At 47.6% G+C, this 15,695-nt stretch overlaps 1 protein-coding gene and 1 long non-coding RNA gene across 3 annotated transcripts; one reads left to right on the top strand and one right to left on the bottom strand.

Annotated features, from left to right (window-relative positions):
• Positions 1-541: 541 nt before the first annotated feature.
• SLC30A3 (solute carrier family 30 member 3) lies at positions 542-8,163 on the bottom strand. The gene is made up of 8 exons (XM_031951363.1): positions 7,928-8,163; positions 5,184-5,368; positions 4,554-4,700; positions 4,212-4,365; positions 3,643-3,841; positions 3,109-3,214; positions 1,912-2,046; positions 542-1,467 (listed from the first exon to the last, which is right to left on the bottom strand). The coding sequence occupies exons 1-8, from the start codon at positions 8,020-8,022 to the stop codon at positions 1,319-1,321; spliced, it is 1,170 nt and encodes a 389-aa protein (XP_031807223.1). The 5' UTR covers positions 8,023-8,163; the 3' UTR covers positions 542-1,318.
• LOC100930437 lies at positions 7,133-15,266 on the top strand. 2 transcript variants are annotated; one of them, XR_004231874.1, is made up of 6 exons: positions 7,133-7,398; positions 8,807-9,104; positions 11,180-11,279; positions 11,653-11,768; positions 13,292-13,386; positions 14,146-15,266. It is a non-coding gene; the product is annotated as an uncharacterized LOC100930437 (long non-coding RNA). The 2 variants fall into 2 exon arrangements; XR_004231875.1 differs by lacking the exons at positions 7,133-7,398; positions 8,807-9,104 and adding an exon at positions 8,670-8,806.
• The last annotated feature ends 429 nt before the right edge of the window (positions 15,267-15,695 follow it).

The following is a 15,695-nucleotide window of genomic DNA, read 5'->3' as shown; positions in this document are numbered from 1 at the left end:
TGGGTCTGTCATTATGATCCATGAGATCACGGTTATCTAATTTTCTGGGCCCCAGCTTTTTCAGCTGTAAAATTGGGTGATGTACTTAAGATGGCCTCTGATGTCCATTCTGACTCTAAGTCTAGAATCCTATAATAATGAGTACTTCGCCCTAAGGTTCTACAGACTACAACCCTCCTCTGCAGGGGAGATCCTAACTGTGAACCCCCAGGTCTTCCCCCAAACAACTCAGGAGGTGGAAATGGAATTCAAGTTGTTCAAGCGAAGCATCCTGTAGATTGATTAAATAGGCAGGACTCCATCGGTGCTGGATGCTTCTGAGGTGGATTATTAGCTCTCGATGGGCAGGAACAAGAAACACGTTGGGACAATTCAGACTCCTGGAGGGCAAGAGTTGGTTGGTTTTTGTCTTGGATCTTTAACTTCCAGCACAGTACCTGGTGTGTGGAAGGTACTTAGCGACTCGGAGAAGTTCTGAACTCGTTTCCATGGGCTCTCTCCCTCCCCGCCCAGCCCCTTCCCCACAGAAGACAGTGCCCGGCACGGTTTGGCATTCCTTTATTGGCCCAAAGCTGCTGTGGTGTCTCCCCCTGCCCTGGGCAGAGTGAGAGCACAGCACCAATAGAGGAACAGACAGGACACGGACACAGAAAGAGCTGGTGTCGGCTCACAGAGGCCGCACAGACGGACACAACACAGCACCAATACACGGACAAGCCACAGGCTGTGACAGAGTGCAGACTGAGGGACCCATGGATGCCCAGAGAGCAGCACTGAAGAGGGCTACACGCAGACAGGGGCACAGCAGGCAGACAGACACCGAGAACACAACCACACGACAGCAGAGCCAGCCACAACACATGAAGGAGGTACACAGATATGAGGTTATGTGGAGTCCTTGGAGGAACGGGGAGGGAAGATCGTGTGACTCCCAGCAGCCTTCTCCCCTCCTCATTTTGGCTGCACTTTGATCCGAGAGCTTTCCCTCTGAATTTGGTCATACCCAGTAGCGTACCCCCCTGTTTTGGTCATGCCCACTGGGGCTGCAAGGCTTGGAGGTAGGAGTGGGGCTCAGAGTTGAGGTTGTTGGGGAAGGGAGGGTTATTGACCCGTCCTTGGTCATTCTGCCCGGGCAGAGAAATCAGGTTTTCAGACTTGGGCACATAGCCCAAGCCTCCCTCTCCCCCCAAAGGGACCTAGCCAATGAAGAGACCAGTTCTGAATCTGGGCCTGGCAGCCTGGTGAGGAGATGGTGGTGAAGGGAGTCAAGGAGGTCCCTGGGCAGAGGAGGAAAGACAGGTGGAGGAGCCTGAAATGCTCAGGCCTGGGGGGGTTCCTGGCAGTTTGGGCACTGAGCCATATCAGGTTGGTACCGCTCCACCTGGAGTGTTATGGAACAGAATCCAAAGCGGGTTTGGAGCAGAGAGGCGGCTTCAGCCCGGACAGCCTCGGGGTCCGCAGTGGCATCTGTGGAAGAATGATAAGAAGGCGGCGTCAGAGTCCCAAGGGAGATTAGAACAGGGGCAAAAGAGAATGAGCTGAAGACTAATGGGGCTTGACATTATGGGGAGGGACCCTTGGGTATTTCATTAAAACCAGTTTGAATTGAGATGGAAACAAGGAGCTGTCCAAGGTTCCTAATTTCAATTTTAATCCTTGTGACAGAGTGAAATCCTTTCCAAAAATTTTCCCCCAAATATTAGTTCCCCGCTTCCACCTGGCTGTGTGTGTGTGTGTTGGGGGTGGGGGACATGTGTGATAGTATAGGGAGCAAAGAGGAAGAGACATTTTGTTTCCCCACCACCCCCACTCTGGTTCTGCATTCTAGGACTGGGTTTAATTAAAAGAAGATGTCCTGGAGCGAGGTATGTCCTGCATATATACATTGCCTGGGGCAGCTCTGACACTTACCAATGGCCAGGTGGACAGAAATAGCATGGTAGGTGAGAGTCAGGGCCCACAGGTGCAGTTCATGAATTGCCCGGACTCCTGGTACTGACAGGAGCAGGTCCCGAACTGGTTCGTAGTAGATGCCATAGGGAGTACCTGTAACATGATACAGTGACTCCGTAGTTAAGGGGATCTGGGTCAAATCCTATGCTACCATTTGTATGATCTTGGGTAAATATTGCGCTTCAGCTTCCTCAGCTCCAAAATGACTGATTAGACTAATTGACTTCTGAAGTCCTTTCAAGACCTGCAAATTTGATTCCCATCCTGTTTGCCCCTAGTTCATGCTTCTTTTCTTTACCTTTAGATACTATTCTAATCCCTAAATTTGAATAATCATCTTCCCACAGGAAACTGTTTCCAAGTGACCTTGCTAGCAGTTCCACTTTTTTATTCCCTCCTTCTATAGGAAGAGAGAAATTAAGGTAAAAGTCTGAGATGGGGCCAGCCAGCTTAAGGGGAAAAGGATAAAAACACCCTGATATTATGGCATTGCTGGGAGATCTGTTAAATGGTGAGTTCATTTTGGAAAGCAAATATGGAACCATACAGCAAGAACTACAAAAGGGATCCATAGCCTTTGATCTATCCCCTTCCTAGGGCAATACTGTAAGATGTTACTGTTCAGGGGTGGGGGGGTCGGAGAGATATCTATCTGTACAAAGACTACATTCCAAGCAGTACCATTTATAATAGCCACAACCTGGAAATCTTTTTCCATGTATTGTATTCAACAACAGGGAAATTGATCAACAGATGTGTTAGATAGATGTGATAAAATACATTTCCTTATTACACTGAAGAGAGGAAATATGGATTTTCCTTGGACATAGGAAACAAAATGGATCATTTTGTTACTATTAACAAAATTTATGGTGTTTTTATGGAAGAAAAGTAAATGGAGGAGCATCTAGGTAGTGCAGTGGATAGAACACTGGCTCTGGAATCAGGAGGACCTGAGTTCAAATCCAGACTCAGACACTAGCTATGTGATCTTGGGCAAGTCACTTAGCTCTGATTCCTTCAGAAAGGAAGAAAAACAGGTGGTTGTATTTGCATATTCAATATTGGAGGTTGCTGATAATAGAGGGTCTTTTTGGGAAGGATTGTTTTAGAAACAGCTTGCACAAAGTAGATTGAGTGGATCTTGTAGTTTACCTTCCATGAGGATCCGAAGAACATCCCGGAGGGTGGGAGCAGTGGAACCCAGAGCACAGATGGAAAACAGGAAGGTGCTGATAGGGTCAGCTGCTTTATACTGGGGCTAGAGAGAAAGAAGCCAATAAGCATGATGTGGATGGTAAGAGGATTGAAACCTTTAAAGTAGGAGCCCCTTGGAAGTGGGCTAGCTGTACCAGACTCAAGAAGCCACATTGGCCAGTGCCCCTGAAAGAAGAATAGGAAATGTGGCTAAGTGGCAGCTAAATGGCACAATGTGATAGTGCACTGGCCCTGGAGTCAAGAAAACCTGAGGTCAAATCTGACCTCAGACACTTAACACTTACTAGGCTGTTTTTCTAGGCAAGCAAATCCCAATTACCTCCAAAACCAAAACAAAACAAAAGACTAAAGGAGATGTAGCTGAGAGCAAGGTCCAGTGTTTGGGCTCTTTGGGAGCTCTGGTGGGCTGCAGAGCCTGAGGTGAGGGTGGGGGGGTGATGAAGAGGGGCCAGAATTTCCCCATGACCATACCTTGAAGTAAATGAGGATGGATGCAGCCAGAACCCCAAAACTTTGAAGTAAGTCCCCCAGAACATGAACAAAGGCTGCCCGTACGCTGGTATTGTAGAGATTCAGAGAGCCCCTTTGCCCTTCCTCGAGTGGAGCATACTCGGTTCCCTTGGACCCATGGCTATGTCCGGGAGAGGCCTGGTGCAGCACAAAAGCCATTCTGGGGAGGGAGGAATCCAGAAGATACTGGACCTGGGGCACCAGTCACCCGCTCTGCCCTATCCCCTGTTCTCTTCCCTTCTCTGCATCTTTGCTCCTTAGCTCTCCTGCATCCAGGCTCAGATCCCAAAGGAAAGGTGGGAGAAGGGAGGGAAGGGAACCTTCAACTCTTCTAGAGGGAGGAGAGGAACTCTGGTATTCCCAGCCTATTCTGCAGGCAGACTGTTTCCTCTGGGGCTACTGGGAAGTATGTGTGCGCTCAGTCGGTGAATGAATGAGTCACACCTGTCTCCCATCTCTAAGCTCTGCCTGGCAAGGCTCCCTCTCAGACACGAAGCATTCTAGGTGACCCTAGGGCAGTGCATACGTACAACAGATTGGCACAGACGGCAATGCCTGCGGTGATCAACATGGCATCTCCCTCGATGTGGTAGTCACTGTTCAGGAGACGCACAAAGGCCAGATAGAGCAAGACAGCAGTGACAATCCAGAGGGACAGCACAGACGCTAAAGCCCCCAAGGTTTCTGTGGGAGGGAAGCAAGATATTAAGGGAATCCTATGGAGAGCAAGTCCCTGTAAGAAGGGAAAAATGAGGAGAAAACCATGAGGACAAGACTAAAGGTTGAAGGGGAAAGGATAACCAGGTCTGGTGGGTTCTGCAGAGCTCCCGGGGATCTTTGAGGGACCCATAGGGTCATGTTAAAGCCCTTACCTGAGCGGTGCCAGCCAAAGGTCATGGTTCGGGTTGCTGGGCGGGTAGAGAGCCAGAGAGAAAAGAGACTGCCTGCCATGCTGCCCACATCTGCCAGCAGGTGGACGGCATCGGTCATGATGGCGAGGCTGTGGGCTAAATATCCACCTGCAATACCCCAAGACTAGGGCTAGCTCCTTGATACCATCCTACCCCCAGCTCTGAATTCCATCCCCTCATTTCCTTCAAGAATCAGTTCAAATGTGACTTCTAATAGGTTTTTCCCAGACCCTACCCCCACAAGTTGACATTGAGTTTTTCCTGTTTTCTGTCTATCTCTAATATATATGTATATCTCCGTGTTGGGATGTAAGCTCCTTATATCTCCAGTACTTAGCACTGTGTTGAGTACATAGTAAATTCATAAATACATGTCTGTTGACTGATAATGCCCTCATGATTATTGTTCCCTTTCCAGAGTTCCCAAGTCCTCACACCATCCCTTTTTCATTCACTAGTCATCCATCCTTATCCTGTTATGTCCTCGGACCTTTCCCAGGATTGAAAGGAGACAGTTGCTAAGAGTTGTGCAGGGAAGAAGACTATGGAAAGACTCTAGGGCAAAGGGTGGGATGAACTGGTCAGACATACCCACAATCTCCCCTGCCATGAAGAGGAAACAGACAGCACAGGCAGCAGACAGTTGCTTCTGGGCCTGCAGCTGCTCAGGGCTAAGGCCAGACCGAGGAACAGAGTCTATGTGGCAGTGATGGAACCTAGGTTGCTCCAGAGGTTCTTGTTCTTCCGGGGGGGACTTTGAAGGCTCTGTGAAGAGACTGTTGCCAGGAATGTCCTAAGCCAAGCAGCCTTCATCAGGCAATCCCCTAGACTTTGGAGCTGAGGACACCACTCGGCTTTGGTTGTCACTGAGAATCTAGTCCACATTGAGCAAGCCTCTCAAACAACACAACTGTTTCATCAGTATCTATCACTGGGACCCCAGTCCCAGCAATTTAGCAGCCCACCCTCCCCCCCACTCTGCATACACCATGAAATTCAGATGCTGTACTAAGCACAGTGCTAAATACTGGAGATATAAGGAGCTCAATCTATCATTCTGGGGCTATCTCAAAGCCTTTTCATTCCTCACTCCCAGCAGAATCTAAGAATCAGTCCTTAAACTTCCCAATTCTTTTTGGTAATAGGTTTTTTGTTTGTTTGTTTGTTTGTCTGTTTTTTGCTTTTCATAAAACATTAATGAATGGTCCATTTAAGAGAGGAATGGAATGCTTTCTTAAAGGAAAATCCAAAGAACCCATGACAGTGGGGAAGAAAATGAAGAGTTTCAGAAAAGGGTGGGATGGGGGCAAGAAGCTAGGGTTGAACCTTTTCCTCTATAGGGATAAAGAAGACCAATTCCATATCCAAATGTTTGAGGTTTAGATGGATTTTTCAGCCCCATTCCTGTTCTAAAGAGTGCTGTATGAACTGAGCTCTAAAAGGGTCTCCCATAGATTCAGAACCTAGAATAATTGCACCAAATGATGATAGTTATGTACAGACTGCATTCAAGTGCATTCAGTGTAGAAACACACACTCAGATGAGATGTAAGGCCATTACACACACACACACACACACACACACACGGGGGGGGGGGGGGGGGGGGGGGGGGGGGGGGCGGAGAGGGGGGGAGAGAGAGAGAGAGAGAGAGAGAGAGAGAATCTATGTTCCTAGAGAGGCAACAGGCCTTTCTTTTGTTCTATCAGATGAGGTGTTTTATGTTTATTTTTATGTTCATTTTTCAATAGCAGAATTTGGATGCTTTGTGTAGGTTTTTTTTTTTCCAGGTCTCTTAATCCCCCCCACCCTTTCTCTAGAAAGAGGAATTTGAAAGGGGGAAGGTGTAAGAGGGACAATTTGGATATGGAAAAGAAAGGAAGATAAGAGTCAAAAAAATCCTGTCCAGAACTTCAGGGATCAAAGGCTCTAAATCTAAATATTCTGTTCTTTTGCAAAAGTCTTTTCCTCTCCCTTCAGCCCCTCATATAGAGTCTTCCTGTTCCCTCCTCCTGGGGTTTCCTACACACAATTCCTAAAATCTGTAAGGAGAAGAGAATGAGAAATATAGAAAAGACAAAGAAAAAAGGGACAAAGAGGAGGGAGATACAGGGAGATCGAGAGGTTTAGCCAGAAAGATAGAGACTAAGGAGCAAATGCAGAGACAGACAGACGGTCCGAGGCCCGCAAGCAGCAGACAGCTAAGCGGAGAGACAAGGCACGCACGCACAGTCTGGCCAGGGTGCGGAGAGAGGGAAGGCAAGATTGAGGGGGTGGGTGGGAAGGGTGTAGCAGCATGGGATTGGGGGGGGGATATTAAATAGGAAAGCCAACCAAGGCTGTGGGGGAGGTTCTCCCGCCCCCAGCCCCTCTGTCCCTGGCGGCTTCGCGGCTCATTTCACACCTCGCCGCCCCCGGAACCACGTCTGTGCTGAGCCGGGAATACCCCCCATCGCCCAAACCGCACCTGCTCCTTTCCCCCCCCCCCCCCCCCGCTTTCCCCGACACTAGTTTTGATCCCTCTCCCCCTCAGGAGAAGACCCACCTCCCCCGATGCCGCCTCAGAGCTCGGCTTCCTCAGAGACCGCCAGGTGCCCGGGCCTGTCTCGCCACCGCCCCCCCGGACGCCGCTGAGCGAAGCCCCCCGCTTGCCTCACAGCAGGAAAGAATCAGGACAGGGGTCCGGGGGAACGCGAGCGGGAGGAGGAGGAGGCTGAGGAGCCTAGGGATCCGGGACGCCCGGCCCGGCTGCGAAGGAGTGCCCCTGCCAGGAGTGTGCCCCGCTCCCTCCAGCGGGCGCATTTGCGGGTAATTGGGGTCCCAGCGCTGCTAGCCTAAAGCGGGCCGCCCTCCCGGTCAGGGAGCGTGCGGGAGGCCGGCTCCGGGCGGCAGCCGGAGTGGGAGGCGCGGGGTGAGGGGCTAATGATGGAGGGGGGGCAATGCGGACAGAGGGGAGGGCAGCCTGCCAGAGCAGAGCCACGGCCGTCCCTGCGGCAGCTGCCACCCGGGGCCGAGAAATAGGAGAGCAGAGGGGGGACGGCCCGGGGGGGGAAGCACAGGGCGCGGGGGAACCTAAGGCGTGCGGAGAGGCAAGCGGGGAAACAGAGGAAATGCGCCCGGGGACAGAGGCGGGGAGGGCGGCAGGCCGCGGGACAGGGAGCGGAGGAATCCAAAGGTCTAGGCGGGGAAGGTGGGACTGAAGACCGCGGAGAGGCTCTGGCGGAGCGGGACAGGGAAGGGGAACAGGAGACCCCGAAGGGAGGGAAAGCGCGAGAGACGGAGCGAAGCTGCACGGAACCTCGGGGGGCCAGGGTCTCAGGGGAAATCAGGCTCTGACCTCTTGAGACGGAGGCTGCCGGCGCAGCTGTGAGCCCCGGGCTTCACCAGGCGAGTGGTCTCCGAGTCTCCCGCGGCCACCGGGTGGGGTTCCATGCCGGCTCCTCACGGACCGTCAGTCCGGGTCGCCGGGAGAGGGGAGAGCTCGGCCCTTCGCGAGCGGATGCGGCCTGGGGACCGCTCAGCCGGGATCAGGATGCTGAGCCCCCCGAGGGCTTCAGGGCGGCGGGCACAGCATGAGACCTCCTGAGAGCCGCCCAGGCGGCGGACAGCGGCCGACGGGCAGCCCTGTGGTGGACTGGCCGCGCCCTCTAGGCCACCGGGAGCCGCCCCGCCCCGAGTCCCCGCGTCTCGGAGGCTCGCCTCTCCCTCGCTAGGCCGCGACCGAGCGCCAGCACCAGGCCCCCAGCCGGTCCCACCTCCTCGAGGCCCCAGGCCTCCAAGCCTGGCTACCTGGAGACCGGTCCTCAGAACAAGGGCAGCCCCTGTAGTGGTGGATGAGCACCCCGCCCTCTAGGAACGGGAGCTCGGGAACCCCCCGCCTCCGGAGTCTGTAACCCCCGCCCGGGAGGCTGCGGCCCCCGGGTCCTCCGGAGGCAAGGACCGAGCTCATGCACCAAGAGCCACCCAGCCCGGCCCCCTGGCTGAGGGCCGTCCCGGACGGCTGCCCGAAGACCTTAGGGGATCGCAGACAGGGGCAAGGGCGGTGAGGAACCGTCATGGCCAGGCAACGTTTTGAGCGGCCTTCGCGGTGCGTGCTGAGTTACCGAGGCCCGAGCTCCTGGCTTTGGGAAATGAGAAGGATGCTCTGGTGGCCGACACCACAGAGGGGGAAGCACACCTGGGGGCGTTAGCTGAGCCTTTGCTATCCTGACTCTAGGTAAGGACCGCTGCGGAGGGCCGGAGGAGAGGAGAAATAAGAAGCGGAGCCGGCAGCCCTCGAGTCGGGGCAGGGAGCGGAGCCCGAGGGCAGAGGGAATGGAGGGCTTGCCCGGAGCGGGGCAGGTCGGGGAGATCCAGGGAGAAGTGCTGCGGAGCCCAGGGGCGTAAAGGGAAGCGGGCGAGAGGAACCGGAAAGCAGCCAGGCTAACGTTTTAGGGAGTCGGGCCGCGGGATCTGAACACGATGTGCACAGATGCGTCAAACATTAACAGGCAGATTGGGTTTCCTCCAGACAAGTAAGCGCTATCACTACAAATTAGGTACCTTCTTTGCGACTTAAAGTCTCAGAGTTTGCTAGAACACTGAGACGTTAATTGTCGCACAGCTAGTAGTTGTCGGAGGCAGAACTCTTCCCACGTCTTCTTGATTACAAACCTGACTCTTGTCATTGTGACAAAACTGCCCTCTCTTTTACTATTCATGATAAACAGTGATCGTCAGTATCATAAGTAGCTGGGTAGCTAGTCAAGGCTTAATAGATATTCCTTGATTGATTGCATGATCGTGGGCAAGTCTGTTAACTTTCAGTGCCCACTTAAATTTTTTAATTGATTTGTTATTTTTACATCACCTACAGTGATCATCAAGAGTCAATAACACTTATTAGGCGCCTCTTATGTGCTAGGCACTTTGCCAAGCGCCGAGGATACAAATATAAAAAAGACAGTCGCCTGATCTCAAGGTTACAAGTTAATGGGGAAGACAACACACAAAAGAAAAATTTTGGGGGGGAGGGACTCTATCTGGTATAGAGAGCTACAATTATTTTTACAAATTTTATTCTAAACTTAACACATAGCCAACAAAATGAGCACATTGCACAAATATATATGTTAGAACAGAAAAGGAAGACTATGAATCTCTTGTGTTCAGCGTACTTTTAAAATACATAATATATATAATTTTCAAAGTTGTCCCGATTGTCTTTTATTCTTTTTGACCTTCTATTCCCTTCTCTGCATTTGTTTAAAAAAAAAAAAAAAGCAACGATGGCCTCTTTTCTTTCCCTTTTTAGGGCTTCCTCTCCTCACTGAGAAAAGAAAAAAGAAAAGATTTTTCTTTATGATATTATTGTTTAACTTGTTTTCTTAGTTGTGATCCCTTACTTCACTCTGACTCAGTTCAAACAAGTCTTTCTCAGTTTCTCTGAAGTCATCCCTTTTCTCATATTTTATGAGAGCAATACTATTTCATTACATTCATATTTCATAATTTGCTCTCCCCAATTGATTGTCACTCTTCAGTTTCTGGTTCTTTGCTATATAATTGAGTTATTGTAAAGATTTTTGTACTTTTCCTTTATCTCTGTAAGGTGTGGATCTAATAATGATATTGGTGGATTAAAATGTAGACACAATTTAATGACTTTTGGAGCATAGTTCCAAACTGCTTTCCAGAATACTAAGATTGCAATTTACAACTCCACTAATAGAAACTCAATATGCTTGTTTTTCCTAGCCCCTCCAGCAATTGTCATTTTCCCATTGTTGTCAGTTTTGCCAATCTGATCAGGATATTACTTAATTTCCACAGCCCTCCTCTCTGTGTCTTCCTAAATTACAGACAGGTTGTTAATCTGCAATGGAAACAGTCTCAACACACACCCTTCTCAGCAAATAAAATGGAAAGATTCTTAAAATTCTATAAAATTCCTAAAATATATCTTACCTTTTGCATAACACTTTTCCATTTACAAAGCACTTTCACATCGAGTCTCCCAACTGATTCTCATATTTATTTTGTGAAGCTAGAGAGAGCGGAAACCTGAGAATAAGAAAGGTTAAGGGACTAGGTGGGGGAGGAGGGGGTCATACAATTAGTTTGATACCAAATTAACATTGTCTCTATCCCTAAAGAGCTTGCAGTGTAAATGAGGATTTAACACAATCCACATACACATACACATACACCTTTCAGAACAGGTGAGGGAGCGAATGAGAACCATAATGCACATCACAATTTTAGGGCTAAAAGGAAATGCCAGATAATTGAATAATTGGAATTAAGAAAGGAAAGTATAGAGCACAGGCTGAAGAGTTTGGGATGGAACTATGAAAGGGTTTGGTGGGCAGCAAGATATTTAGAACTTGAGAGAATGGCATATACTCAGCCTTGGAAGTTGGGAACGGGCAAATCATTTGTAGGTGGACAATAAATTAGAATCTGGGAGTAAGTAACAAGAAGTGAATGTGTTATTTCCCTAACCTCTCCCTCATTCCATCCTCCCCTTCCCACAAACTTCCACATTTCTCTTCAACTTTGTTCATATGGCTCCCACCTTGTCTTCTCCTACTTCTTTCCATCTTTCTAGATCGAGTCAAATCTCCTTCATGAGGCCATCTTGGTGCTGTGGGAAAAAATTGGGACCTGGGATCAGGAGAGCAAGCTTTCTATCTGCTAGCTGACCTTAGGTAAGTCATTTTCCCTCAGTTCCTCTACCTATAAAATAGGGAACAATATTTAGGTAAGTACTATCCAACTTTGGGGGGAGGGGAGGGATCAAATAAGATAATTTGATTATCAACATTCACATATTCAGTCACTAAGGATAAAAGGACAAAAAAAATGAGTCTTTAGCTTCAAAGAACTTACATTCTATAGGACTGAAGGAATGAAATGTAATATAGTATATATTCACACACACACACATATATAATACAAAGTAATTTGAAGGTAAAGGTGTTAGAAGCTAGAGGGGGGTGTCGAGAAAGTCTTCAAGATTATGTATGTAAAGCATGTGGTAGCCTATAAAATGTTTAAAACTCTTGTTAATATTATTCCCAGACCATCCCAGAGCACTATGATCTGTTCCTACTCCCTTCTGCTAGGATTCTCACCATATATCAAGTCTTTTTCCTCTCCTCCTTTGAAACATCTATGATTTCGAAGGTGTCTGAAAGGTAAGTACCAATCTTTCCATAATTTAGTAGATAAATTTTAGAGAATCTTGTGAGTCTCAGATTATACGACTTTTTCAGGGTCACACTACTAGTATTAGAGGAAGAATCGAAACCAGCTTTTCCTGATGCTGTTTGTTTTGCCCCCTCCACACGGCTTTATCATCCCTGGTCTAGGCATTAGTCATTTTATTTTGTTTATGTATTGCATCTAGGGCCATCCCTAGTCATCCTGATCTATATCTTACTACTAAATACAGATGGCTCCGGAGGAGAAAGTGAAGCTGGTGACTTTGTATAGCCCTCTCTCATTTAAATCCAGTTCAGTTGCAAGGCATGACATCACCTTCCTGATGTCATGGTCCTTTTGAACAGTGAAGGACAAATAACAACAACAACAATTTCCTGAGCATTTGCTAAACTTGAGAAACCAGGGGACTATGTACTTTACCCAGTGCTAAAAATACACTAGGCTAAAAGTTCCATCCATGGTTCCAAGGGAAATAATGAAAGGGAAGCCCAAGTTGTGATGATAATGATGATGATAAATGTCATTGATGCTAACAACTCATCTCTTTGGACACTACAATACCTGTGCAAGGTTAAAATTTTGAGATGGTATCATCAGCATACAGGGATGTGTAAGTTTGTTGAGTTTTTAAATACTTCTGCATTGTTAATTTGTTCAAGTTTGTTAATACCTAACTATTGATACCAACTGGCAACTCATCCAGTATTTAAAATTAATCAATACAGGATATGTTTTGATCCTCACAACAACCCCATAAACTGAAGACGGAGTAGTAGTATCATTTTACAAATAAGGAAGCTGAAACAAAGAGAGCTGAGACCCAGGAAGCAACTTCCTTGAGTGACAGTTAGGATTAGATCTTAAGTATGCAGATCCAATGACTGGCTCATCTTCTGAAGCACTAACGGTTAGGGCTTGACTTGCTGGAGGGCTTGACTTGTTGGAGTGGCAAGTTCAGACTTGATTGAAAATATAACTGAGGTTTAGACCTGGAAAAGACTAAAATCACCCACTTCAACCTCCTTATCATCCAAGTAAGGAAGCAGAGACCAATAGAAAGCAAGGGACTTACTGAGGTCATCCATAGATCATTAGTTCTGCAGCTAGAGTTAGAATCTAGATCTCCTTCTCCCAAGCCCAGGACTATTTCAAGAGGATCCTAAGCCATTAGAATGCTAGAGATAGGGGCTCTTGGAATGAAGAGTCCTTTGTCCCAGATAGTGATGAAAGAACAGGTGACAAAGGGGATTTATGAGATCAAGGAAAGTGAAGAACGTTCTCTGCCACAGGTCCACAGGATCAAAATATCTTAGAACTGGAAGGTGGAACTATATATATATATATATATATATATATATATATATATATATATGCATGTGTGTGAATATATACATATATTACATTTCATCCCTTCAGTCCTATAGAATCTAAGTTCTTTGAAGCTAAAAACTCATTTTTTTTGAGTCTAATTCAGCCCATCCCCCTCATTTCACAGGTGAGGAAACCGGTCCAGAGAGGAGAAATACTGCCCGAGATCGCACCAGGAGTAATGGAGCAGAATTCCGCCGTTGCGCCCCGTGAGTTCCATGGGTATGTATGTATGTGTGATATCTGCCCTCACAAGTCTATGCTACATGCACGTACATATATGGGCATGGGTACACACATTTACGCCTGCATACATATATGTGTATCGTATATACATGCATGCATTTTTAATGTCTGCATATCTGTATTTATCCACACACTTTGCACTTAATAAACCTGTGTGGATTGGCTGACTTTTGCCCTCAGGCCAGGGTGCCCGGTGCCGGAGTAAGCGGTCTCACCACGGAGGGAAGCCGGCTCCGACAAAGTGCACCGCCTGCTTCTCAGTGGGTGATGTGGCCAACCGCTTTGTAAACTGCTAACGCCACGGGCAGGCAACTGCTGTGTGGATGAACGGGAGGGGCCCCCGAAGGGTCCCCGGGAGGGCCCCCGGAGGGTCCCCGGGAGGGAGCGCGGCCCTGGATGTCTGCGGGGACGCCTCTGCGGCTCCCCGTGGGCCGACGGGCTGACCTCGGCGGGAGCTGGGCGGGATGCCGGCCCTCGCGTAGCCTCCACACTCCCTGCGGCTGCCCGGAGCCGAGGAGTGTAGACTCGCACCTGAAACACAACTAGAAAGCTTGGCCGGGAGCCTAAGGGGAAGGGGAGCGCGCGGAAGGCGCCGCAGCTTTTCTGCTCTTGCGGAGCCTGCCCACTCGTTTTCCCTAAGGAGAAGTGGTGACCGCTCCGCCGTCGCCACCCTCCTCCGGTACCGGGTCCCGCGGCGCTGGATATGAACTTGATATTTCTTTTCTTCCCCCCCAGTCTCCCCTGCTTTTCACAAGCTGTCCCCAGAGTGTTTAGACTTGGCCCCTGCTGACACTCGTCTGTCATCCAGTATCTTTATATAATCTTCCTTTGATGCGGCGATCTGAGTAGGCAGACCAGCCTGACGAGAGCGAAAGGTTCGTGCACTAACAGTAACCTGGAGTCGCACTGAGTTTGAAGGACTACAAAGGATTTCTCTCACGATGGCTGGAACGGTCGTGTCAGACTCTTACGGACCCAGGAAGGACTAAGTCCAAACTCGACAAGTGGGAACAGGAAGATAGGAAAAAGGAAAAATAAATGAATGAATGAATCCAAAAACACCCAATTAATAAAGAATGAACAGAACTTGGCTTCTGAGAGTTGGTATATTAGAAAGAAAAGCGTGTGTTTCCTTCCTACTTTGCAGAGGACAGAAGGATAAAATTTATGGGAGAGCACTTTGTCAATCTATAAAAGTACCTTGTGCAAATGATCAATTATCATTTAAGATTTGAGGTACAAAAAGGATAAATCAAAAGTTGTTCTGAAACTTAGTTTGGTGGAGTTTGAGTACCATCAACTAACAGGGAATTTAAGAGAGAAAGCCAATTTGGAAAAAAAGCTGAGGAAACTTAGACCAAATACATTTATTAAAAGTGTTAGAAAAATAATTTCGTTTCAAAGCTATCATTTTACAGATGGAGTTAAGATTTAAGTTAGATCCACAGGAGGAAACAGTGGTGAAAATGACTTGCCCATGGTAGTAGCAAGAAGTATGACTAAGACCCAGTGTTGGGAATCAATGCTTCTCCTGCTATGGAATAAAACCTTTTACTTAAGTCACACATTTCAATGTTTCTTTTTGTTTTGAAAGGGAAAAATTCCACATTTCTTCTCTATAACCAAAATTATTTAAACATGTGCTTGTTTTCTTAACATTAGCATAAGCTAAAGAATATACTTAGAGCCACAGATGAGATCTCTGAGGGGAGTGAGCTAAATGAGAAGAAATGACATCTGAAGATTGAATTTAGGGGAATCCCATCCTTTTGGAGGTGGAAGAAAAGAGCTAAGTACTGAAGAATTCAGGTTCAACACGTGCTGAAATACTCATAGCCAACACTCTTTTATGGCTAGTAAAGAACTCTGAAACAAAATGGATGCATATTAATTGACAAACAGCTGAAAAAAAAAACATGTCATTTGAATGTATTGGAATGTTATTGTTTGGTGAAAATGAAGAATAAGAAGAATTCAGAGAAATGTGGGAAGACTAGTATGAATTAATAATGCAGCCTTGAAATAAACATAGCTAAGAAAGTAATATGCATAACAATCACAACAATGCAAAAGATCTCTAAAAGGAAACAAGTGCTGAGTATATTTGAAAAAGCAGTGAAAGTCGTCTAAGAAGATGCTGAAACAGATCAGGTCTCCCTTAGACCACAAAGACTGAGAACTGGTCGGACAAAAAGTTATCTATATTCTCTGATTCTGTGACAGTATCAGATGTTTCTGTTGATTTTTATTTTATTTTTTTTTAAGGGAAAAAGAGTTGGGGAAGG

Source organism: Sarcophilus harrisii, chromosome 2, assembly GCF_902635505.1.
Source record: "Sarcophilus harrisii chromosome 2, mSarHar1.11, whole genome shotgun sequence".
Classification (NCBI taxonomy): domain Eukaryota; kingdom Metazoa; phylum Chordata; class Mammalia; order Dasyuromorphia; family Dasyuridae; genus Sarcophilus; species Sarcophilus harrisii.
This window is presented reverse-complemented; position numbering and strand designations above follow the sequence as displayed.

Coding starts and splice junctions, on each gene's coding strand:
- SLC30A3 (XM_031951363.1), bottom strand. CDS start 8,022: ATGGAACCCCACCCGGTGGCCGCGGGAGACTCGGAGACCACTCGCCTG. Junction 5,369..7,927: donor GGCAGCCTCCGTCTCAAGAG/GTCAGAGCCTGA, acceptor TCCTGGCAACAG/TCTCTTCACAGAGCCTTCAA. Junction 3,215..3,642: donor CCATCCTCATTTACTTCAAG/GTATGGTCATGG, acceptor CTTTCTCTCTAG/CCCCAGTATAAAGCAGCTGA.